The sequence below is a fragment of the Paramisgurnus dabryanus genome, chromosome 1 (genome assembly GCF_030506205.2).
Source record: "Paramisgurnus dabryanus chromosome 1, PD_genome_1.1, whole genome shotgun sequence".
In the NCBI taxonomy this organism is placed as follows: domain Eukaryota; kingdom Metazoa; phylum Chordata; class Actinopteri; order Cypriniformes; family Cobitidae; genus Paramisgurnus; species Paramisgurnus dabryanus.
Window position 1 is genome coordinate 15,433,888 of NC_133337.1, and position 26,762 is coordinate 15,460,649.

The 26,762-nt window shown below is 38.3% G+C and overlaps 1 protein-coding gene and 1 long non-coding RNA gene across 2 annotated transcripts; both read left to right on the forward strand.

The window, feature by feature from the left end:
* The first annotated feature begins 1,315 nt into the window (after positions 1-1,315).
* LOC135748505 (uncharacterized) lies at positions 1,316-6,272 on the forward strand. The gene is made up of 4 exons (XR_012337685.1): positions 1,316-1,387; positions 3,129-3,200; positions 5,159-5,230; positions 6,200-6,272. It is a non-coding gene; the product is annotated as an uncharacterized lncRNA (long non-coding RNA).
* Positions 6,273-7,168: 896 nt separating this feature from the next.
* Positions 7,169-21,510, forward strand: LOC135760663 (uncharacterized). Its single transcript, XM_065274748.2, has 9 exons — positions 7,169-7,204; positions 8,290-8,339; positions 8,471-10,526; positions 11,515-11,595; positions 13,704-13,766; positions 13,861-13,902; positions 13,994-14,035; positions 14,120-14,161; positions 20,197-21,510. Exons 2-9 carry the CDS (start codon positions 8,322-8,324, stop codon positions 20,418-20,420), a joined length of 2,568 nt encoding a protein of 855 aa, XP_065130820.1. The 5' UTR covers positions 7,169-7,204; positions 8,290-8,321; the 3' UTR covers positions 20,421-21,510.
* Positions 21,511-26,762: the final 5,252 nt, after the last annotated feature.

Consider the following 26,762-nt stretch of genomic DNA (forward strand, 5'->3'; position numbering starts at 1 on the left):
CCCATCAAAGTTGGGCCCAATGTTAAGTCAATGGGATTTTGGGGGTGGTTTTACGCCCCCCTTTCGGAAATCCTGCACCCGATCCCTTATAAAAGTCATAGCACACCTCTCCTCAATAATCCGGTCGATTTGAGCCCTCTTTCATGGGTCTACAACAAAGCGTGCGGGACGAGTTAATCGCCGAAAAAAGTGTCCGGATGTAAGAATAAAATATAATAATAATAATAATATCCCTGAGCAATAGTAATAGTGATGCTTTGCATAAATGCAAGCACCACTAATAATAATAAAAAGCCCAGTAAGAACAGTACAGCGCATTTTCAATGCACTGTAATAATAATAAAAAGCCCAGTAAGAACAGTACAGCGCATTTTCAATGCACTGTAATAACTTGAATTAACTGTAATTTAATAAATGTGATGCTTTAAAAGTGTTTTATGACAACAGCATACAATTGCTTTGTCCATTTTCAGACTTTGGTTGTTCTTGTAGGGAATTTTTATGGTGATCACTTGGCAAACATTGTTACTGAATGTTGTTGTTCTTCCTCATATTTATAGGAATTGTGTGATGAGATATCGGTGGCCATAGATGAATCCATTGAGGGTCCTTCCTCATCAAGAAAAGAGAAAGTAAGTGACCATATTTTCTTTCTCTATGATGTCCATAGATTTTCATATGTTGTGTGTGTTTGGGGGGGATGGGCACGACACCGACCTGAAATATAAGGACAGCGTTCCTCTATGAGGACGGTCACACACCCTATGATGTCCATTTGATTTTCATATGTTGTGTGTGTTTGGGGGGGATGGGCACGACACCGACCTGAAATATAAGGACATTTTTCCTCTATGAGGACCGTCAAGTTTTTACATATTTGATGAAATGTTGTTGGTTTGGTTATGTGTCAGGTTCATAGATAATATGTAGAGTCATTATGCACATTTCTGAACAATAATGTTTTAGATTTGACACTAGCTGTAGTAAATATCTGTCTGTTAGAGAGAAGTATACGGTTAGTTGTTCAAATTTGTCCTGTCTTCAGCTTTTGATGAGGGGTTTGCACTGAGAAAGATTTTCTTCTGTAATATAGGAATTTTAAGTAATATACATTGGGGGAAGCTTAAAGGATCAAACTAAAATAACTTGAATTAACTGTAATTTAATAAATGTGATGCTTTAAAAGTGTTTTATGACAACAGCATACAATTGCTTTGTCCATTTTCAGACTTTGGTTGTTCTTGTAGGGAATTTTTATGGTGATCACTTGGCAAACATTGTTACTGAATGTTGTTGTTCTTCCTCATATTTATAGGAATTGTGTGATGAGATATCGGTGGCCGTAGATGAATCCATTGAGGGTCCTTCCTCATCAGGAAAAGAGAAAGTAAGTGACCATATTTTCTTTCTCTATGATGTCCATAGATTTTCATATGTTGTGTGTGTTTGGGGTGATGGGCACAACACCGACCTGAAATATAAGGACAGCGTTCCTCTATGAGGAGGGTCACACACCCTATGATGTCCATTTGATTTTCATATGTTGTGTGTGTTTGGGGGGGGGGCACAACATCGACCTGAAATATAAGGACAGCGTTCCTCTATGAGGACTGTCACACACCCTATGATGTCCATTTGATTTTCATATGTTGTGTGTGTTTGGGGGGGGGGGCACAACACCGACCTGAAATATAAGGACAGCGTTCCTCTATGAGGACTGTCACACACCCTATGATGTCCATTTGATTTTCATATGTTGTGTGTGTTTGGGGGGGGGCACAACACCGACCTGAAATATAAGGACAGCGTTCCTCTATGAGGACTGTCACACACCCTATGATGTCCATTTGATTTTCATATGTTGTGTGTGTTTGGGGGGGGGGGCACAACACCGACCTGAAATATAAGGACAGCGTTCCTCTATGAGGACGGTCACACACCCTATGATGTCCATTTGATTTTCATATGTTGTGTGTGTTTGGGGGGGGAGCACAACACCGACCTGAAATATAAGGACAGCGTTCCTCTATGAGGACGGTCACACACCCTATGATGTCCATTTGATTTTCATATGTTGTGTGTGTTTGGGGGGGGGGCACAACACCGACCTGAAATATAAGGACAGCGTTCCTCTATGAGGACGGTCACACACCCTATGATGTCCATAGATTTTCATATGTTGTGTGTGTTTGGGGTGATGGGCACAACACCGACCTGAAATATAAGGACAGCGTTCCTCTATGAGGACGGTCACACACCCTATGATGTCCATTTGATTTTCATATGTTGTGTGTGTTTGGGGGGGGGCACAACACCGACCTGAAATATAAGGACAGCGTTCCTCTATGAGGACTGTCACACACCCTATGATGTCCATTTGATTTTCATATGTTGTGTGTGTTTGGGGGGGGGCACAACACCGACCTGAAATATAAGGACAGCGTTCCTCTATGAGGACGGTCACACACCCTATGATGTCCATTTGATTTTCATATGTTGTGTGTGTTTGGGGGGGGGGCACAACACCGACCTGAAATATAAGGACAGCGTTCCTCTATGAGGACGGTCACACACCCTATGATGTCCATTTGATTTTCATATGTTGTGTGTGTTTGGGGGGGATGGGCACGACACCGACCTGAAATATAAGGACATTTTTCCTCTATGAGGACCGTCAAGTTTTTACATATTTGATGAAATGTTGTTGGTTTGGTTATGTGTCAGGTTCATAGATAAGATGTAGAGTCATTATGCACATTTCTGCCCAATAATGTTTTAGATTTGACACTAGCTGTAGTAAATATCTGTCTGTTAGAGAGAAGTATACGGTTAGTTGTTCAAATTTGTCCTGTCTTCAGCTTTTGATGAGGGGTTTGCACTGAGAAAGATTTTCTTCTGTAATATAGGAATTTTAAGTAATATACATTGGGGGAAGCTTAAAGGATCAAACTAAAATAACTTGAATTAACTGTAATTTAATAAATGTGATGCTTTAAAAGTGTTTTATGACAACAGCATACAATTGCTTTGTCCATTTTCAGACTTTGGTTGTTCTTGTAGGGAATTTTTATGGTGATCACTTGGCAAACATTGTTACTGAATGTTGTTGTTCTTCCTCATATTTATAGGAATTGTGTGATGAGATATCGGTGGCCGTAGATGAATCCATTGAGGGTCCTTCCTCATCAGGAAAAGAGAAAGTAAGTGACCATATTTTCTTTCTCTATGATGTCCATAGATTTTCATATGTTGTGTGTGTTTGGGGTGATGGGCACAACACCGACCTGAAATATAAGGACAGCGTTCCTCTATGAGGAGGGTCACACACCCTATGATGTCCATTTGATTTTCATATGTTGTGTGTGTTTGGGGGGGGGGCACAACATCGACCTGAAATATAAGGACAGCGTTCCTCTATGAGGAGGGTCACACACCCTATGATGTCCATTTGATTTTCATATGTTGTGTGTGTTTGGGGGGGGGGGCACAACACCGACCTGAAATATAAGGACAGCGTTCCTCTATGAGGAGGGTCACACACCCTATGATGTCCATTTGATTTTCATATGTTGTGTGTGTTTGGGGGGGGCACAACATCGACCTGAAATATAAGGACAGCGTTCCTCTATGAGGACTGTCACACACCCTATGATGTCCATTTGATTTTCATATGTTGTGTGTGTTTGGGGGGGGGCACAACACCGACCTGAAATATAAGGACAGCGTTCCTCTATGAGGACGGTCACACACCCTATGATGTCCATTTGATTTTCATATGTTGTGTGTGTTTGGGGGGGGGGGGCACAACACCGACCTGAAATATAAGGACAGCGTTCCTCTATGAGGACGGTCACACACCCTATGATGTCCATTTGATTTTCATATGTTGTGTGTGTTTGGGGGGGGGGGGGGCACAACACCGACCTGAAATATAAGGACAGCGTTCCTCTATGAGGACGGTCACACACCCTATGATGTCCATTTGATTTTCATATGTTGTGTGTGTTTGGGGGGGGGGGCACAACACCTACCTGAAATATAAGGACAGCGTTCCTCTATGAGGACGGTCACACACCCTATGATGTCCATTTGATTTTCATATGTTGTGTGTGTTTGGGGGGGGGGGCACAACACCGACCTGAAATATAAGGACAGCGTTCCTCTATGAGGACTGTCACACACCCTATGATGTCCATTTGATTTTCATATGTTGTGTGTGTTTGGGGGGGGGGCACAACACCGACCTGAAATATAAGGACAGCGTTCCTCTATGAGGACGGTCACACACCCTATGATGTCCATTTGATTTTCATATGTTGTGTGTGTTTGGGGGGGGCACAACACCGACCTGAAATATAAGGACAGCGTTCCTCTATGAGGACTGTCACACACCCTATGATGTCCATTTGATTTTCATATGTTGTGTGTGTTTGGGGGGGGGGCACAACACCGACCTGAAATATAAGGACAGCGTTCCTCTATGAGGACGGTCACACACCCTATGATGTCCATTTGATTTTCATATGTTGTGTGTGTTTGGGGGGGGGCACAACACCGACCTGAAATATAAGGACAGCGTTCCTCTATGAGGACGGTCACACACCCTATGATGTCCATTTGATTTTCATATGTTGTGTGTGTTTGGGGGGGATGGGCACGACACCAACCTGAAATATAAGGACATTTTTCCTCTATGAGGACCGTCAAGTTTTTACATATTTGATGAAATGTTGTTGGTTTGGTTATGTGTCAGGTTCATAGATAAGATGTAGAGTCATTATGCACATTTCTGAACAATAATGTTTTAGATTTGACACTAGCTGTAGTAAATATCTGTCTGTTAGAGAGAAGTATACGGTTAGTTGTTCAAATTTGTCCTGTCTTCAGCTTTTGATGAGGGGTTTGCACTGAGAAAGATTTTCTTCTGTAATATAGGAATTTTAAGTAATATTCATTGGGGGAAGCTTAAAGGATCAAACTAAAGAATTTTAATTAACTGTAATTTGATAAATGTGATGCTTTAAAAGTGTTTTATGACAACAGCATACAATTGCTTTGTCCATTTTCAGACTTTGGTTGTTCTTGTAGGGAATTTTTATGGTGATCACTTGGCAAACATTGTTACTGAATGTTGTTCTTGTCTTCCTCATATTTATAGGAATTGTGTGATGAGATATCGGTGGCCGTAGATGAATCCATTGAGGGTCCTTCCTCATCAAGAAAAGAGAATGTAAGTGAGCGTATTTTTCTTTCATGACACTGACTTTATATTAGTTGTTGGAGCTTGGGGAATCATGACAGGCTGTTTTACCAGGATCCCAAACTTTTGAGTAAATTAAGAAAATGGTGGCAAGGTGAAGAGCTATCTAGGCACACCATCTCTATGTAAAGATGAGGGGTACCTTGTCACACCTAGTCTAGACAATACCCTCTATGATGTCCATTTGATTTTCATATGTTGTGTGTGTTTGGGGGGGATGGGCACGACACCGAACTGAAATATAAGGACAGCGTTCCTCTATGAGGACTGTCACGCACCCTATGATGTCCATTTGATTTTCATATGTTGTGTGTGTTTGGGGGGGGGCACAACATCGACCTGAAATATAAGGACAGCGTTCCTCTATGAGGACGGTCACGCACCCTATGATGTCCATTTGATTTTCATATGTTGTGTGTGTTTGGGGGGGATGGGCACGACACCAACCTGAAATATAAGGACAGTTTTCCTCTATGAGGACCGTCAAGTTTTTACATATTTGATGAAATGTTGTTGGTTTGGTTATGTGTCAGGTTCATAGATAAGATGTAGAGTCATTATGCACATTTCTGCCCAATAATGTTTTAGATTTGACACTAGCTCTAGTAAATATCTGTCTGTTAGAGAGAAGTATACGGTTAGTTGTTCAAATTTCTCCTGTCTTCAGCTTTTGATGAGGGGTTTGCACTGAGAAAGATTTTCTTCTGTAAAATCAGAATTTTAAGTAATATACATTGGGGGAAGCTTAAAGGATCAAACTAAAATAACTTGAATTATCTGTAATTTAATAAATGTGATGCTTTAAAAGTGTTTTATGACAACAGCATACAATTGCTTTGTCCATTTTCAGACTTTGGTTGTTCTTGTAGGGAATTTTTATGGTGATCACTTGGCAAACATTGTTACTGAATGTTGTTCTTGTCTTCCTCATATTTATAGGAATTGTGTGATGAGATATCGGTGGCCATAGATGAATCCATTGAGGGTCCTTCCTCATCAAGAAAAGAGAAAGTAAGTGACCATATTTTCTTTCTCTATGATGTCCATAGATTTTCATATGTTGTGTGTGTTTGGGGGGGATGGGCACGACACCGACCTGAAATATAAGGACAGCGTTCCTCTATGAGGACGGTCACACACCCTATGATGTCCATTTAATTTTCATATGTTGTGTGTGTTTGGGGGGGATGGGCACGACACCAACCTGAAATATAAGGACAGTTTTCCTCTATGAGGACCGTCAAGTTTTTACATATTTGATGAAATGTTGTTGGTTTGGTTATGTGTCAGGTTCATAGATAAGATGTAGAGTCATTATGCACATTTCTGCCCAATAATGTTTTAGATTTGACACTAGCTCTAGTAAATATCTGCCTGTTAGAGAGAAGTATACGGTTAGTTGTTCAAATTTGTCCTGTCTTCAGCTTTTGATGAGGGGTTTGCACTGAGAAAGATTTTCTTCTGTAATATCTGAATTTTAAGTAATATATATTGGGGGAAGCTTAAAGGATCAAACTAAAGAATTTTAATTAACTGTAATTTAAGAAATGTGATGCTTTGAAAGTATTTTAAGATAACACCTTTGTCCATTTTTTAGATGCCCTTGATGCCCAGACACATGCTTGTTACATTATAAAGTGCAAATTACAATATCATTTTCATTAAAAGCTTAAACTCCTTCCTTGGCCACTGACATTGGTTATTTACAGGGCATCTAAAAATGGACAAAGCAATTGTAAGCTGTTGTGACAAAAGTGACATTTAGGAATAGGAGTTGTGATTTGTCTATCAATGTAAAGTTGATTTTAATACATTACTTTTTCTTCTTTATTTCTTTATAGTGCCATCATGAAGTTCATTGCGCAGTAATATCCAGTTTGGATTTTTGTGTAAATTGCAGTGGACCTGTTTCTAGTCGAAAATGGCTTGGCTTAACATGCAAATGTAAGTATTTGTATGTAAGTTTTAGAAATCTAAGATTTTTAGAAATCTGGGCCAACTGAAAAGTAAGAACATGAAAAGTATGAGCATGTACAGCACTCAATACTTTTTTGGGGCTCCTTTTGCCTGAATTACTGCAGCAATGCAGCGTGGCATGGGGTCAATCAGTCTGGCAGTGCTCGGGTGTTATAAGAGCCCAGGTTGCTCTGATAGTGACCTTCAGCTCACATCTTCCTTTTCACAAAAATCTATGGGGTTGAGGTCAGGTGAATTTGCTGGCCAATTAAGAACAGGGATACCATAGTCCTTAAACCAGGTACTGGTAGTTTTGGCACTGTGTGCAGGTGCCAAGTCCTGTTGGACAATGAAATCTGCATCTCCATAAAGTTGGTCAGCAGCAGAAAGCATGAAGGCCTCTAAAACTTTCTGACCCAGGACCTCAGAAAACGCAGTGGACCAACACCAGCAGATAACATGGCACCCCAAAGCATCACTGACTGTAGAAACTTTACACTGGACCTCAAGCAATGTGGATTATGTGCCTCTCCTATCTTCCTCCAGATTCTGGGACCCTGATTTTCAAATGAAATGCAAAATTTACTTTCATCTAAGAACATAACTTTGGACCACTCAGCAGCAGTCCAGTCCTTTTAGTCTTTAGCCCAGGCGAGACGGTTCTGACGCTGTCTGTTGTTCAAGAGTTGCTTGAGACAAGGACCAATTTTATGGAGATGCAGATTTCATTGACCTGCCCACAGTGCCAAAGTTACCAGTACCTGGTTTAAGGACCATGGTATCCCTGTTCTTAATTGGCCAGCAAACTCGCCTTACCTTTACCCCATAGAAAATCTATGGGGTATTGTGAAAAAGAAGATGTGATATGCCACACCCAAAAATACAGAATAGCTGAATGCCACTATCAGAGCAACCTGGGCTTTTATAACACCTGAGCAGTGCCACAGTGTGTAATGAATGAATATAATATACGAGTTTCACTTTTTGAATGGAATTAGTGAAATATATCAACTTTTTGATGATATTCTAATTATATGACCAGCACCTGAATATTTCTACTTTCATTTTTTCAGTGTGTTCAAGATCATGGCACAAAACCTGCTTCATGAAGAATGAGAAATCGGTATATTCATTTCTTTAATCTCACATTGTAAACATTTTAAACTCCGTTATATAAAACCTGTGCTTGAGTAAAGTTTATCTTAAGCATTTTGAAATAATAATGAAAAACGTATTATTGGCTCTTTTTTTTAGATGGATGTTACATTTTCCAGTTCTGAAGAAAGCAGTTCTGATGAAGAGTATACTCCTCACGCTGAAAACAGCATTGATGAATCCTCTGATGAATTCATCCCAGATTCAAGACAAAACAGCGACAGTCTAACTATCAATACAAGGAATCCACCATATTGTAAGACCACTCAACTATTTTCAGAGTCTAAGAAGGCAGAGAGTGTGTCTCAACCCACTCACTGTTCATCCACTGAGCAAGATATGGTTAGTGACAAATCCAGCTCTGCTCAAGATCTCGTATGTAATGATCACGACACTACCACAAGGAATATGGAGATGCTTCAGAGTTTTAAGAAAACACCAAAAGAGTCTTGTGATAAACAGTCAAACCTCAAAGACACTTTTTCCACCCACAAAAATTACTGTTATGTGTGCAAGAAACCTCAGTCTAAAATTGCCCGTCACTTTAAAAAGCATGAAGACAGTGAAACGGAAATTGCGGCTGCATTTCTGCTTCCTAAACACTCCAAGGACAGAAAAAGGTTACTTGAGAAGCTTCGAAACAGAGGCAACTATGAACATAATCAAGAGGTTATGGCGAATAAGAGTGGACCACTGAAGGTTAGAAGACGACCAGTAAGATCCGAGATCGAATTGAGTACCAAAACATACGTGCACTGCATATACTGTAAAGGCCTGTTTGTTCGCAAGGAGTTGTGGCGCCATACACGGAGATGTTCTTCAAAGATTTGTTCCGAGTCTGAAGCAACTGGTAAGGCTAAAGTTCTAGTTTTGGCTGATATTGCAGAGTCAACATTCTCTCAAGCAATCTCTCCTGAAGTGTGGAAAATCTTGGGAAATATGAAGAATGATGACATTTCATCTGTTGTTCGAAATGATTTTCTCATACTGCAGTTGAGTCAGAGTCTTTACAACAAACATGGAAGTGATCCAACAAAATTTGAATACATCAGACAGAAGGTACGGGAAGTGGGCAGACTCTTGCTAAGCATGAAAAAAAAATTCTCCATACTTAGCTTTGAAGATGCTTTGAAGCCAAACAATTTTTACAAAGTCATTGAGGCCGTGAAAGATGTTGCTGGTTATGAAGAAAAGAGCCACTCATATAAGACACCAAGTCTTGCGCTAAAGTTAGGACATTCACTTAACAAAATTGCTGACATCATTCTCTGCAGGGCCATCGCAGGAGAGGATGATGCTCTGACGAAAGCAGCAGAGCGATTCAAAAGACTTTGCTCAAGTGAATGGGCAGAACATGTCTCCCATGCTGCTCTTGCTACTTTAAGCAAATCAAAGTTCAACAAACCATCTACCATACCATTCACACATGATGTGCAGCTTCTCCACCAGTGCCTAGAGAAGAAATCAGCTGATGCTTTTGAAAACCTGAAAAACCAAGAGTCTTCACAGGCATACGCAGAACTCGCCAAAGTGACACTGGCACAAGTAATCATCTTTAACCGGCGTCGTGCAGGAGAAGTTTCAAAAATGACACTTGAGTGTTTTATGAAAAGAGACCAAACTGAGCTCCACGAGGACATAGCTCTTGGTCTGTCTCCGTTTGAGCAAAAAATGTCCAAGCATTTTAGCAGAGTAGAAATAATGGGCAAAAAAGGGAGAAAAGTTGCTGTTCTGCTAAGCCCTGATCTTGTTGGAGCAATACAACTTCTTGTGGACAAGAGAGATTCATGTGAAGTAGATGGGGACAACCCCTTTCTATTTGCAAGACCAAAGTGTTCAGCCACCAGTTTCTTCAGGGGACAAGACTGCATCAGGCTTTTTGCAAATCAGTGTGGTGCCCAGAACGCTGAATATCTCAGATCTACACAACTTCGTAAGCAGGTTGCAACAATGTCCCAGATTCTTAATCTTAAGGATAATGAGCTGGATCAGCTTGCCAACTTTTTGGGCCATGACATTCGGGTCCATAGAGACTATTATCGGTTGCCAGATGCAACTATAGAAATTGCAAAAATCTCAAAGCTGCTTCTGGCAATGGAGAAAGGAACCCTTGCAAGTTTCCAAGGAAAGTCTCTTAGTGAAATTGAGATTGAAGGTATGTGCATAATTTTATATATATTTGAATAATCTTACAAAGTACCTTACAGGAATATCATTAATTTAGCAATAGCATACATGCAGTCATTGATTAGGTTTACATGTACACTAATAATGCGATTATTTCCAATAATCAGAGTAAGCCTTGCGTTAAACGCCAACACATTAGATTGCATCTAATTTGTAAAATAAGTAAGCATCACAAAGTGGTTATGGGGAAAAGAGATTTAATGAAGGTTCTTATGTAGCATAGTTCTTCAGGAGTGATGTTGTCATGTCAACCTTCTACATTTTTTTTACCTAAAGTTTATACATGATAACAAAAGGCCTGTTAGGACCTCCTACAGGAGGTTGGACTTTCAAGCAGTCTACCCTGAGGAATGGTGTTTCTTAGTTATTCACACTGATCAGTTTCTATAGGCCATACAACTGCAGGCACATATGTTGATTACATCAGGGCAAAGCTGCAATGTAACACATTAGACATTGATTATGCATTTAAAGAAATATTCAAAAACCCACATGCATTTCAGTTAGTGAGGTATAGATGTCATTAAAGCGTTTGCATGGACAAATACTGCGATTAAAAACTACGTATGACACATGTTTTAATATGATTATACTTGATACGATTATGAGCTTAATCAAATTATTTTTATGAAGTATTGTTTTTACATGAGGTCGAGTATACTTGCAATATTGCCGAAATCCCATTATAATCGCATAATGAGGGAGCATGTAAACGTGGTCATTGTAAAACAAGAGAAAACTAAAATTTTAAATTCCATTGTAAAACGTAAATTCCAAACATGTTTCAAAATAACTGTTGTAAAATTTTTATTGGTGCTTAAAAAGATTGCTTTTTAGACTGATATTATTGGGTAATTTTAATTAGTTTCATTGCTGACTAAAATGCTAGGAAAGTAACTAATTGGAATCAGAACTTGTATGTAAAGCGTGTGTTTATCATGTGTGCTTTTTTGTAGATGAAATTGATCCTGAATTAGACGACGAAGAAGAAAGTGATGAAGACGGCGAAGAATCGGATTCTCTCCATAGAGTAAATGGTATGTAATAAATTTTAATCATGTGTGCATCAGTAATGTAATGTATTCACTACATGTCTATCTTCAGTCTTCATGCAGACTTGCAAGTGTTATCTTTCTAGTCTACAACCCCAAAACAGAAAAAGTTGGGACACTGTAGAAATTGTGAGTAAAAAAGGAATGGAATAATTTACAAATCTCATAAACTTATATTTTATTCACAGTAGAATATAGATAACGTATCAAATGTTGAAAGTGAGATATTTTGAAATGTCATGCCAAATATTGGCTCATTTTGGATTTCATGAGAGCTACACATTCCAAAAAAAGTTGGGACAGGTAGCAATAAGAGGCCAGAAAATTTAAATGTACAAATAAGGAACAGTTGAAAGACCAATTTGCAACTTATTAGGTCAATTGGCAACATGATTGGGTATAAAAAAGCCTCTCAGATTGGCAGTGTCTCTCAAAGGTCAAGATGGGCAGAGAATCACCAATTCTCCCAATGCTGCGGCGAAAAATAGTTTTCTGAGTTTCTCAGAGAAAAATTGCAATGAGATTGAAGTTATCATCATCTACGGTGCAAAATATCATCCAAAGATTCAGAGAATCTGGAACAATCTCTGTGCGTAAGGGTCAAGACCGGAAAACCATACCGGATGCCTGTGATCTTCGGGCTCTTAGATGGCACTGCATCACATACAGGAATGCTACTGTAATGGAAATCACAACATGGGCTCTGGAATACTTCCAGAAAACATTGTCAGTGAACACAATCCACCGTGTCATTCGCTGTTGCCAGCTAAAACTCTGTAGGTCAAAAAAGAAGCCATATCTAAACATGATCTAGAAGCACAGGCATTTTCCCTGGGCAAGGCTCATTTAAAATGGACTTTGGCAAAGTGGAAAACTGTTCTGTGGTCCAACGAATCAAAATTTGAAGTTCTTTTTGAAAAACTGGGATGCCATTTCATCCGGACTAAAGAGGACAATGACAACCCAAGTTGTTATTAGTGCTCTTTTTAGAAGCCTGCATCTCTGATGGTTTGGGGTTGCATGAGTGCGTGTGGCATGGGCAGCTTACACATCTGGAAAGGCACCATCAATGCTGAAAGGTTTATCCAAGTTCTAGATACATATGATCCCATTCAGACGTCGTCTCTTTCAGGGAAGACCTTGCATTTTCCAACATGACAATGCCAGACCACATAGTGCATCAATTACAACATCAAGACTGCATAGAAGAAGGATCTGAGTACTGAAATGGCCAGCCTGCAGTCCAGATCTTTCACCCAAAGAAAAGATTTGGTGCATCATAAAGCGAAAGATGCGACAAAGAAGACCTAAGACAGTTGAGCAACTAGAAGTCTGTATTAGACAAGAATAGGACAACATTCCCATTCCTAAACATTGGTCCTCCTCCAGCTGTTCCTTTATATGCACATTTAACTTTTCTGGCCTCTTATTGCTACCTGTCCCAACTTTTTTTGGAATGTGTAGCTCTCATGAAATCCAAAATGAGCCAATATTTGGCATGACATTTCAAAATATCTTACTTTCAACATTTGATATGTTATCTATATTCTACTGTGAATAAAATATAAGTTTATGAGATTTGTAAATTATTCCATTCCTTTTTTTCTCACAATTTCTACAGTGTCCCAACTTTTTCTGTTTTGGGGTTGTATATGGTTTATAAAAAATAGCAAATTAGCCTAAATAGGAATGTGTCTGATTAACAATGTAAGGAGTTTTGGTACTTTCTTTTGTAGTTTTTAAACATGTAGAGGTACCTAATAATTATGAATAATTTTTGTCTCATTTTTTTACAAATAGAAGTTTCCCTATTTTCAAACACATTTATGCCTGTTAAAGTGTATTCTATAAGCATCTTTTATGTCACTGTTAATTTTATTGCTGCCATATTTGCATTCAGTAACAAAGCATAAATTTAAAGCTTCTGCAGTGCAGTGCAATGCAGAGTGAGATATGAAAGGGGTTATGGTCAGAGGGGATGACTTAAGTGATGCCAATAGTGGGGCAGTGGCAAAGTAATCCTGCTTGCATATACAGAAACAAAGTATTTGGGTTGTCTAGTTTAACTATGCATTTTGTGTTTTTAAATTTAGGAAACAAAAAGAGGGTGGACCATGTAAAGTCGACCCAGGATGAGGAGATTGAAAGTTCCAACGGTATTTTTTTGGATTACATTTATATTCAGTTGAAGATGGTTTGCAACTGATTTTGTAGAATAAAAGATTAATAGAATTTTGCTTTTTGCCATAGGAAAACAAAAAATGTCCCCCAATGAACCAGTCAGCTCCACAGGTATGTGTATGTTTATTGTTGTTTTTCACTTTACCTATTTTATGTAATGCGTGTTACAGTTTTTAACATGACACTTGTTTGTTTTCTATAGGAAAACGAAAAATGCCCCCAAATGAGCCTGTCAGCTCCACAGGTATGTGTGTGTTTATTGTTGTATTTCACTTTTCCAATGTTACGTAATGTGTGATACAGTTTTTAACATTAATTTTTTCTATAGGAAAACGAAAAATGCCCCCAAATGACCCTGTCAGCTCCACAGGTATGTGTATGTTTATTGTTTTTACTTTGTAACAACCCAATGTTAGGGTTGTTCTTGTGATCCTTGAAACATTTTTCAATTTTCAAAAGGCTGCATTTCTTTGTAAGAATGCTTGAGCCCTTTATAAACTTTCATTTTAAGGTTGTGATCATGTGGACTTAGCGGAGGTGTTTTTGTTTTTGTTTTGCACACTGCTGAGTCGTGCAGGTTATTTGCAAGTTAGAGTAATGTGAAAATAGTGGACGTGGATGTGCTCTGTGGATCTTCCCATGTTTCAGCTTGGTGGTAGGTGCAATGTGGTGAAGGTGTCAAACATCAGAGGTCTTGCTTATTCTCTGGAACACATGCAATGACACACAAGAGAAAAGGGAAACGTATCTTGCCAAAGAAAGTAGATTATTCACAAACAACTTCTACCTGCAATTAAAACTGTCCCTATTTATTGTTGGCAGGACACTACAGTGTTTACCAGTGGTGGTATGTTTACCTCTTCATCCTCTGATGACATGCTAGAGCCTAAAAACTCTAGTCCCGCAATATATGGACTCTTATAAACACTACTCCCATCTATCCCTCAGTTCTAGGCAGACTAATTGACTCACAATGGCATACATTTAGAACTTGCTCTTCGGGGCCCTGTACTGCCAGGCTGAGTCGTTTGTGCATTGGCATGCCTATGACATTTTATAAATGGACGTCCCTCTGTTTTGCTGAATCTTTCATCAACCACATTTGTTCTCTGGAGGTTCCATTAGGAACTTGCTTAATGTCTTTAGTCAAGTGTCTTTCTTGTTTGGGATTCGTTAATGCCGCTTGTGCACCCCTCTCCTTCACAACTTCATTAACAGCATCATCTGCTAGGGCATCACCTTCTGCTTCTATTGTTGAGTTTTCTCTTGTCTGCTTCTGGTTCAAAAACTCCATCAGGTCTTGGATGAAATGCAACTAGCTGGTGCTGTAGAGAGGGGGTCTTTAGTTTCCCTGAAGCGCAACAGCTTTTAGTAGAGTTGGTTTTTGTTCCTGCTGAAACCTTCTATCCAGGTGGCCCTCACAACATTTTGGTTTTTTTGGTGATCTCAGGCTGCAATCTTAAAGGTGCAGTGTGTAATTTTAGAAGGATTTCTTGACAGAAATGTCAAGATGGATATGTTATGTGGTTATTACCTTAGAATGAAAATTTTTTTTAGAGATCTCTGGATCTTCAGGCATACCAGTGTCCTTGTTAAATTTTTTTATAATTAAAATAAGAATGTTTTTATAGCTTCCCATCCAGCTTCAATGTTTTCTTGAAACTCACCAACTCGCCTTGAAACTCACCAGCTTTGATGTTGATGCTTTCAGTTAGCTTGTTTTGGTCACTGGCCCTCAAATTGACATTGAGAATGAATGCTCCATCTAATGGGTGTAGTGTGTAGATTTTGTGCAGCCGCTGTAAAACTTGCTAAGTCTTTTGTGGATTCTTGTATACATCTGGTAGTTCCCTTGACCATTTGTCAATCTGCTCAGGTGTTGCTGGCTGGTATGTTCTATGTGGAACATATTTCTTCACCACTTTTGTCACAGTGTGAGTTCGTCTCTCTCCATTCTCCTCCTCGTTGTAAACTTCAGTCATTCTGTTTTTGCCAATCACAGGAGCGAGCCTGACTGTAGATCTGATCTTTGGAACATAGGTGTGAATAGATGATTCAGCCTCTATATTTTTCAATTCAATTTAAAGAACTTTATTGGCATGATTGTGTCACTTACAATATTGCCAAAGCATTATACATAAAACGAGAAACATACAATAACACAATATTAACAAACATTAAGGTGCAATTAAGCTAAGGTGCTGGGTGATGGATGAAGTACTACTGCAAATAAAATAAAATAGAATCAGAGGATATTTACAATATAAAGTAGACTTTGAAATATAAACATATGAAGTATACAAATGTACATTTATGGGGGCAGATGAGAGGTAAAATAAAAATACTGTACAAGATCAGGGCTGTGGATTATTTCTGATGGTGTGTAACTGATAAATGAATTTAGCAGCAACTGATGGGTGTCTGTCTTCCCCCAGTAACATCTTCATTTGATCTGAGTCTGAAGAGCTATGAAACTCTGGTATGAGCTTTGAGATTTTGTCAAAGTGTTTTTCTCTAAGCTCTTTATATTTACCACAGTAAAGGAGAAAGTGTGTCTCTGTCTCGATCTCGTCACTGTCACAATGGACACAGATTCGCTCTTCTTTTGGGAGCCATGTTTGTCTATGTCGGCCTTTCTCTATTGCCAGACTGTGATCACTGAGTCTGTATTTAGTGATTCTATATCTAAATCACCACTTTCACAGTGATGTGGTAGCTCTCTCAGAAGAGCCATTAGTTGTTGATTTTCAGTACCTTGTTGTTCAGTCACTTGCTTGTTGCAGCTGCTAGTTTCTTTAGTTAATGTCCTCGCTATGAAACCGTTTTTTGTTTCAATTTGTTTGGAAATCATTCTGGTTTAACAGTTTATCTCTCTTTTCATTTTGCAGTCGTATAACTAATGCTCGAACCTTAACCTTCTCAGCTTCAATCTGACATTGTAGTTTGTCCATCTCACACTTCTGCAGGTGCTGTCGATTTTGTTTGAGCAAAATCACAGACCATCCATCTTTCTTGGTGTTTGTCCTTAAAGCTATAATAGGCAGGACTTGTCTAAAAAAACTTTTTTACAAATTTGTTTAAACTGTTTTTATATACCAATACATAAGTAAAATGTAAGTGCTCTGAAAAAGAGAGTATAAAAATCGAGTGTTTGTAGACCTCTCACGACTGTTTAAAACGCAGCAAATTTTTTCTATTCGGGACGAAACAAATTATTGGCTTGCACGACGATCACTCTCTCTCGTGCGACCATGGCTACCACCCCTGTTGCTACAGGATCTGCCCACACATGCGCGCTCGTTGGTGTTTTAAGTGCTCAACGAAGCCTTCAAGGCAGTGCTACCTGAAAGGCACTCCCTGTGCCCCGAGTGTTTCAGCCAATCAAAACACTGGCGAGCCTTCCGCCAGCTTCTGGCAGTTTGAGCTCACCGTTGGTCAGGTGGGTAGCGCAGATATGGTAAGATAGGAATGTGACTGTATTTAAATTCAGCTCGAAATGTTTCGAGGGTTTAAGTGACGTGTCCGTGGCACGACTTTTTTTCGTGCCAGTTTCACGTATTGGTTACTTAATTGTTTTTCCTATTTTCTTACCATTGTCGCTTGGGATTGGGGTTAGAACAACTTTGTTACATAAAATTACATCCTAACCCCAACTCCAAGTGAAAACATTTTAAAATTCTGACAAATAAACATATAAACCGATGCTTAAAATGACATCCGCATTTATGCCAAACCCCTTGCATGAAAACAGTTTAAAAATCAAACGAAAACCACAAATCTAACGGATAAAACGTGTATCAATGCAACCTGTTTTTAGCTTTGTCTTATAAATGTTATCAAATCAAACTAAATATATTTTAAACTTTACCAGTATCGATATGCTAGCTTGATAGTGAGTACTAAAACCACCCTATTTGTTTATATTCATAGTGATAAAGTTAGGTGTATTATTACATGTGATTCTGACATGATGTTACTAACGTGAGCGGAGAGGAAGGAGCGCGGTTCGTCTCAGGTAAATGCTTCTTCCAGCAGAGCGGTCCGTGCGTTCATGTGTTTTGGGGGGTGGCTTTGGAAGAAGCCCAGAAGGGAGGGGGTGAAGTGAATGTAAATAATAATTAGCTGCGTTTAAAACCGTCGTGAGAGGTATACAGACACTCGATTTTTATACTCTCTTTTTCAGAGTACTTACATTTTACTTATGTATTGGTATATAAAGACAGTTTAAACAAATTTGGAAAGTTTTTTTTTTTTAGACTTACCTGCCTACTCTGCCTTTAAGCACTGTGTCTTTCCATAAGCCCTTTTGATGTCCGGCCAAGCCCATTGTCAACTCTCTGAGTGCTTGATACTGTATTTCCTACAGATGTCATCATGGCATGTCCTTATCTCCAGTCTTTTGTTCAAATATGCATTCAGATTTTCCATCATCGGATCAATGGTTACATTTGGAGGTTCTGTTCCTTGCCGTTCTGTAGTGGGTCTCAGGTTAGATCCACAACCATTGTTTTTCATAGACTCAGCAATGACCAGTACAGGAGAAGTACCCTCAGAGATGTGAAAACAAAACTAAATGTGTTGGATCTGTTTAAGGTCCTTATTCAGACTAAACAATTGGTACATACAGACAAACCCACTCAAACATACAATTCTAAAATGTACTCTTAATAACAAAAATTGGTTTGTGCTAACATATTGTTTAGTTCTTAATACTACAATTAAGAAAGCAATAGAACCATAATAAAGTGCATCTACTGTGTGCACACCAATAAACATTAGCCTTCACAGTTTAAACTGTTAAGATCTTTCTGAATCCTACTTCAGAATGCTCAGTTACAGTTTTCTATTTGTCAGTCAAAACTTTCTATATATCTTTCAATGGAAGGCAAATTGACTGGTTATAGACCATCTTTGGCACCCAGTCAAGTCTTAAAATCTTGCAGCAATATCAGTCCCAAGCTATTTCTTATTTTTAACCAAATAGCGGCTACTGATTAGCACCCAGTCAACAATCCTAAAATCTATAGCAGCAATATCAGTCCAAAACTATTTCTGTGACTTCTACAGTTTCTGGACGAATTGACCAAATTATTCTGCAACAATTTCTACAGACATTAAGAGAAAGGCCAAAGCTTCTACTTCTACAATCTCTAGATGAACTGACTAAATTGTTTAACAATTTCTACAAACTCCAGAAAAAGGACCAAGCTTAAAATGATTAACAATGCTACACTATGAACATTGGTCTGCTTAATTTTTTAAGTAGTACTTTAAGAGAGCTGATAAGTTTCACTCACCAAATAAAGATTTTAAGACAAAGTCGTCAAAGATGTTTTTCCACAAGCACAGTCCACAAACATAGTCGGTTTGTCTTCAGTAATCTTCAAAAACTAGAATCTTGGAAATTCTTCTGCTCTCTTGTAAAATCAGGGCACAGTTGCAACATAACACATCAGACATTGATTGCACATGTAAGAAATATACACAAAATCCTTCACAAAGTAATCCATATATAGAAAGAAACCAAAACAAATAAGTTCAGAAATTAAGTTAATAATATGAAATGACACAGGGAAAAGTATTTAACACAAGAAAGGGAGGTGCAAAAAGACAAATGATTGTCTTTTCACTTCCTTATTATGGCCGATATGTTTGGTCAATTTTCTGTTTTTGCATAATATTTGCTAATGATGAGGACATTTTTGATTATTTTAAATGAAAATAATAAAATCTTCCTTTTCTAGACCTGATAAATTATTTAATCACACAGGCACTGCTTTCTGCTCATTCTGTGTCTCGCAAACATCATGATCATCATTCATTAATCACATTAAATGAGCCCAACTTTTGTGACCTCCCACTGAATGAGATTTGGACCTACTACATCTGCGTTGTTGATACATCTTGTCATACCAGCGCGAATACAGCCACATTGCCGCGTTCCCCCATTTCCGAACATGACGAGGCCTCTTCTTCGTTGGATAACTTTTCTCCCGGGGCATCATGGGATAGTGAAGTGTCTGTTGTATGCACACTTCAAAATCTAACCGGAAGTAGTAGGTCATCCGGGTGTTTTTGGCTTTTCGCCTACTATATAGTATTGAAGTAGGCGGTTTTGGATGCAACAATAGTCGCGAATTCTACAACAACGAAAGAGTATATTGATACACCTTAATTCTACATGGTATTTGGTTTATTTTAAAAGGTGACCTGTCTTCGTAGTGTTAAGAGTGGAAGCTTTTCAGTCTTTTCAGCTTGTCACTATAAATAACTATTTTTCTGCACACAATTGATTTTGCAAAGATATGTTTAAAGATGATACCCTAGATGTTATTGAATAATAATTTAAAGAAAACACAATTTTGACACAAATTCTATTTCTACTTGTTTGTTTGCTTTTTGCAGATGCCAAATCAAGGAGAATTGTGAAAAGGCCATGGACTGCTAATGAAGTGAATGCCGTTATGAAACATTTTAAAGTCCATATTTCAAAGGGACATCTCGCAACAAAGGCAGAGTGTGAGCAGTGCAAGGCTGCAGAGGACCCTGTGCTAGCAGAAAGAACTGTACAAAACATAAGGGATTTCGTGAGGAACCGAGGTTTGATGTTGAAAAAAAATAGTTCTTAGAAAGATCATGGTCACCTTCTTTTAAGGTTTGTGGCTTTTGTTACTGTAAGTTTACAAGTTAAATGACTGGCTGACTATTGTTCTCTTGTTAAAACTTTAAAATCTCTCATTTCCATAGTTAAACCCAGATCGTCCTTACAATACTAGGTCGTTATTTACATACACACACCTAACTAACACCCAATTGAGAAGAAGATTTGGGTTAGCTAGATATCATTCACATACACGCACCTCGGAAACACTTAATTCCGGTCCATGTTAAACCAAAATTGTCCTCATAATCAGGTATTACTTAGGTGTGTGTGTATGTACGTGGTTGATGTCCAGTTAAACCCAAATTGTCCTCACAATTAGGTGTTACTAAGGTGTGTGTGTGTATGTGATTGTCCATGTAAACCCGAATTGTCCTCACAATTAAGTGTTACTAAGTTGTGTGTGTGTGTGTGTGTGTATGTGAATGATGTCCAGGTAAACCCAAATTGTCCTCACAATTAAGTGTTACTAAGGTGTGTGTGTATATGTGATTGTCCATGTAAACCCGAATTGTCCTCACAATTAAGCGTTACTGAGGTGTGTGTTTGTGTATGTGATTCATGTCCAGGTAAATCCAAATTGTCCTCACAATTAAGCGTTACTGAAGTGTGTGTTTGTGTATGTGATTCATGTCCAGGTAACTCCAAATTGTCCTCACAATTAAGCGTTACTGAAGTGTGTGTTTGTGTATGTGATTCATGTCCAGGTAAATCCAAATTGTCCTCACAATTAAGCGTTACTGAAGTGTGTGTTTGTGTATGTGATTCATGTCCAGGTAACTCCAAATTGTCCTCACAATTAAGCGTTACTGAAGTGTGTGTTTGTGTATGTGATTCATGTCCAGGTAACTCCAAATTGTCCTCACAATTAAGCGTTACTGAGGTGTGTGTTTGTGTATGTGATTCATGTCCAGGTAAATCCAAATTGTCCTCACAACTCAGTAACACTTAATTGTGTGTTTGTGTATGTGAATGATGTCCCATTGACCCCAGATTTATTCCCATGAAGGGTTAGTTAGGTGTGAGAGTAAAACACTACAACCCTTATTTTTCTCTTGAAATACCACATACGTTTATAAAATAAATTTTGTTAACCCAAATGTTAATAAAAGGAATTCAAAAGTTTGAGTGTCTGACTCGGGAATGTATGTTATGTTCTTCATTTTATTTTATTTACTTATGTAAAAACGATTTTTATTTATTTACTTAGGACTAAACAATATAAATTTACATTTATTAATTTAGCAGAAGTGACTTGCACATGTTTTATGAGCAATGTCCAGTTAAAACCAAAAGTTCAACAGTACTCTTTAAGATACCTAGTCTTGAACAATAATACTCTTTGATATTTTTTACAGGGAAACCATTAAATGTCAAACTTTTGCTTTTAAATTTAACTACATTTAAAAAATCTCTCCTCATCTCTCTTAAAAAAATTCTCATCTCACTTTACACTTCACATGTATCTTTTGTAATGTCTTGCATGATAAAGCCTGGTCTATATGTTGATATTGAAACAATAATAGGTAATCTTGTACTCTCTTGGTTAAAGTTAATGGATAATGATTTGTGTGCTAGTAGGTGATATCCATTATTATTTCTTTATTTAACCAGGAGAAATCAAATTGAGACTATATTCTCTTTTTCAAATAATATTTTTTTCATATAAACTATAATAGTCCTCATAAGTCACAACTGAATCAGGAAACGCCCATTCCCGCCCCGTCCTCATATTGTTGTAGTATAAAACTTGTTTGGAAAAAAAGTCCTGATAAACCCCCCGTACGTGTGTGTGTGTGTGTGTGTGTGTGTGTGTGTGTGTGTGTGTGTGTGTGTTATATATATATATATACATATACACATACACATACACATACACATACACATACACATACACATACACATACACATACACAAACACCCACAAATATATATATATTTATATCTGTGTGTGTGTGTGTGTGTGTGTGTGTGTGTGTGTGTGTGTGTGTGTGTGTGTAAGCAACTCCGAGAAAGCGAAAACATAGTGGAACTGCAGGTAAGCACTGCAGCTTTTAAATTTGGACAATTGATAACGAATTTATCGTGACGTGAATATTAAAACACGTTATAAGATATAGCGACAGATATATTTATAAGCAGCATGCAAAAACATCTCTCTGACACTCTCTAAAACTTTTATATAGTACTGGCAAGCACAAAGTCTCATATTAAGCGAGTTAATAACAGACAAGGCCAACATCAGAGCCAGGGAATTCCTGTCAGAGATGTAGCCCAGAGAGGGCGGTGGTCAGTGGGGCGAGTAAACACTGACGTCCGCTCTCTGGTTCTCACGTACCGTAGCTTCCTTAAGCAAACGTTCAAACAGGCGCTCTCTTAACTTATCGACTGAATATTTGAATATTATACATATATATTCTCGACTGAACTAATCTTAAAACTACATCTTGTGACAAAGAAACGCTAATATTAAGAAACGGCTTGTTATGAGATTCAAAACAGCCGAGTGAAATCCATGGCGGAAGAAAGTAGTTCCCAAACAAAGTGGCTTTTAAAATAACTCTGTTGTTGTTTTCTAGTTTTCGTTTTTCAAACGTGTGCCGTCGAACTGTTGTATAAAAGCAATTTCGCTCTCGGAGTCGTGTGGTATTTGGTTAACTTATATCGTCACGGCTGTGATTGCCTCCAGCACTCTGCCTGGAGGAGCTCTTATAAACGGCGTATTTTAAGTATATAAAAATATTCACGGTAAAAAAAGGTGCTGTATTACATGAAATATTACTTACTGTGCAAATAGACCGACTGAGCAAAACTCCGGGGCTGAAATATCCCGTCTTCCTTTCCCACCGTCACCGTGAACCTGACTGGAAACTCCTTTTAGCACCAGGGAAAATGTGCATTTATGCGCATGCGCAAAGAACCAAACTATTTTTTTAAACTGAATTTAATAAATTATAATGACTTGGATTTAAAGCACATATAATTCGCTTAAAACCTATTAATATATACTAATTAAAATCAAAAACTTAAATAAAATAATTAAAACTAGCTAAATTGAATTATGCTTAATTTAATTGGGACCATAATCATTTTTTTCAGTGTAGAGGTTGGGCAGAGGTATTGTCTAAAAATTGATACTGGATAAAAACATAACACTCATAGTAAAATGTTTAATGCTTTATTACAAAAACAGGACAGTACTGAGTAAAACATTTATTAGTATTTTTAAACAAATTATCACATACAACATACATACATATGCATTGATTCATAAGATAACATTATGACATCCCCCAGCCTAAAGCAATAAGCACACATGGCAATCAACTGATGGCACGTCTAACGTTTCAAAGAGCTGTATATGCAGTGCCCAAAGACCAGCTTTCCGTATAGTGTTTGGCGTCAGAAGGGGTAAAGCTGTTTATTTATTGCATTTTGATAAAGGGCAAATTGTGATGCCACTGTGTTTTGGAACTTGAATCTCAGAAATGGCACGCCTTATGGCTTGTTCACATGCCACTGTAGTGAGTACATATCAGAAGTGGTGCACTGATGGCTAAATGATCCGGCACACAGCTGTGTGTAATCTGAAGCTCATTGATGCCAAAGAGGAGCACAGACTGTTGCCCAATATTATCAGTGACCACAGGGTAATAAATCAACAGAAGCTAAAACAGTGGTGTACAGGGCAATGTCAGGGCGCTAAAACGGTACAAGAAGGTAGAAAAGTTGTCACTAGGGGGTAACTTTTTTTAAAAAGTACACTTTTTTACCTAAAAGGTGCATATTGGTACCTCAAAGTTACCTTAGAAGTACATACTGGTTACAAAATGGTACATATTATGACCTTTTTAAAAGGTACCGTCCCAGTGACAACTTTTGTAGCTTTTGTCTGAGAGTGTGTGTGTATGGGCCTCCATAGCCGATGACCCAGCCAGGTCTCCATCCTAACTGCCACTGCCAACAATGCATGAAATGAAAGATTATTGTGATTGGGCCATGGATAATTGGAAGACAATTGCCTTGTCTGATGACTTAAGATTCCTGATCCATCATGGTAATAAGGCGATTACCAAAAGAGACTATGGCACCTGGATGAACTGTTGGGTGGTCACAGGCTGGGCGATGTTTACTTGGGACACTTACTGTAGGTCCCGTTATCACAATTGCATCATCCCTGACAGCTGTCAGGTATCTGAACATTGTTGTGGAAGAACTGCGACCTTTCATGGCAACTGTGTTCCCTGTCATTTACCAACAGGATAATGTGCCATGAGACAATGCCAAAGTCATCAATGAATGGTTCAAAGGTGATGATGGTGAATTTGACATGAACCAAATTGAACATGTGGTTCGACTTCGTGCTACATTGCCACCAACCCTAAAATATATAAGAACTGGAGCATCATGGTATCAAAAAACCTATTCTCACTTTGTTAAATCAATGCTTTTTGCCTCATAGCTGCTGTTTTGAAGGCCAAACTGGATATTAGGGAGGTGGCCATAATGTAATCTGTGCATGTTAACTGTTAATAAATCTTCCAAAAAGTAACGCTAAAGAGAATCAAAATATAAAGTATCTAAAACTATTTTGTTGTTTAAGTCTATTTTAATATTCAAGTTAAACACTAAACACTTGCACTTGGCACATTGAAATGTGGCGGGCACAGGATTTTTTTGGCCAGTGGATGCAAGTCTTCAACCACACACAGTTCACTTTCCTGCCATCACTGCCGAAGCATGTCAGTATGTTCAGTGACCGGCTCTGACAAATAGCGCTCAAACGTACACCTCCTGAGACGCAATTGTGGCTCCAAGGATCTTGGCATACACTAAAATCCAAGATAATGGATTCCCTGCTTCTTTGCCTCTGGATCTGACCCATCTACCGTTCCTCGTACCTTCCCCACCAGCCTCTTGGGCTCCCTCTCCTGAGCTTTTCCATAGCTCTGCCTTCTCTGATTATCAGTTGTGTTTGCACTACCTGCAGTCAACTTACCTGAAAAAAATTTTGTGAGTCTATTTAATTTGGCATGCTTATTTTTGTATTTTCAGCATGAATTACTTTTAAAGGTGTGGTGAATCGGGCGTTGTTATTGATTTTATATTATTGTCTGGTCTGTTATGACGTTCATGTGGTTTTTACATTCAAAAACATCAAAAGTGATAAGTAATAGGCTATTTTATAGCCTGGTTTTCAGTCTGGCACGAGAAATGCTCCCTTTTTGATGGGCGGGCTGCATTCAAGACTTGGAAGTAAACACCCACTACTATGATTGGATAACAGTTTTTTTGTATTAAACTAGATCAACTTCCGATGCGGAAAAATGGCAGCCAGAAGGATTAACCCATATGTTCAAGTAACAAAATGTTCGATTCACAAGACATGATACACATAAATGACAATGCCAATGAGTGAATTAGGAAACAACAAATCTTCAAACGCGACAGGAGTAGAAATTACCGTAAACAACACAGGAGGCACAAAATCTAAATTGCTTGACTGTGTTTTCAAACCGCATTTTCAGTTCTGAAACTTGTGTTCGTTCAAGTACGATGACCTTATATATAACTAAAGATCAAGTTCAAATTGATTCTCCTTTAATAGTATTTTGACTCAATAGTTTAGCATGGGGTTTAGTAAGTAATGTTAAAGTAAAGAAGAGAGGAGAAGAGTGACTGTTTATGTTTGTTAAGTAATCAGTGAAATTTCATGAATAAACTTTTTAAACTGTAGTAGAAGCTACTTTAGAAATACTTCCTGCTGTACAGAACCATGCCACTTTACATAGAAATTCAGCTTTTTTCGTGCCATGAGCCCGGATGTCTTTTTTGTGTCACTAAGCACACAGAACCTGATAATGTAATCTGTTGATTTATGCATGATAAACTTTACTTCTTGACAGGCCTGAAAGAACTAGATCTGAAGCAGTTTTGCAAGATCAACCTGCTGGACTATGATGTTTCTGCAAACACGCAAAACTTGTTTTTAGGGTCTGTTTCTGTTTTACAGGTTAAAAATCCACTTTCCTGAAAAATAAATATCATCACTCTCAGAAATTAAGGTACAAAAGTTGTCACTGGTATGGTAAAGTATTCTTTTGTACATAAAAGGTCCATATTGTTACCTCACAGGTACACACTGATAACTTAGAAGTACATACTGGTACCTTAAAGGTAGGGGAGAGTGTGGCACAACCTAACACTTTTTGGTTTTGGCTCAATCATTCAAAAAATATTTGAGTTTGATTCATTATATTTTTACACAAGCAACACATCTCTGCTACAAATGACCATTTGAAGTTCGTTT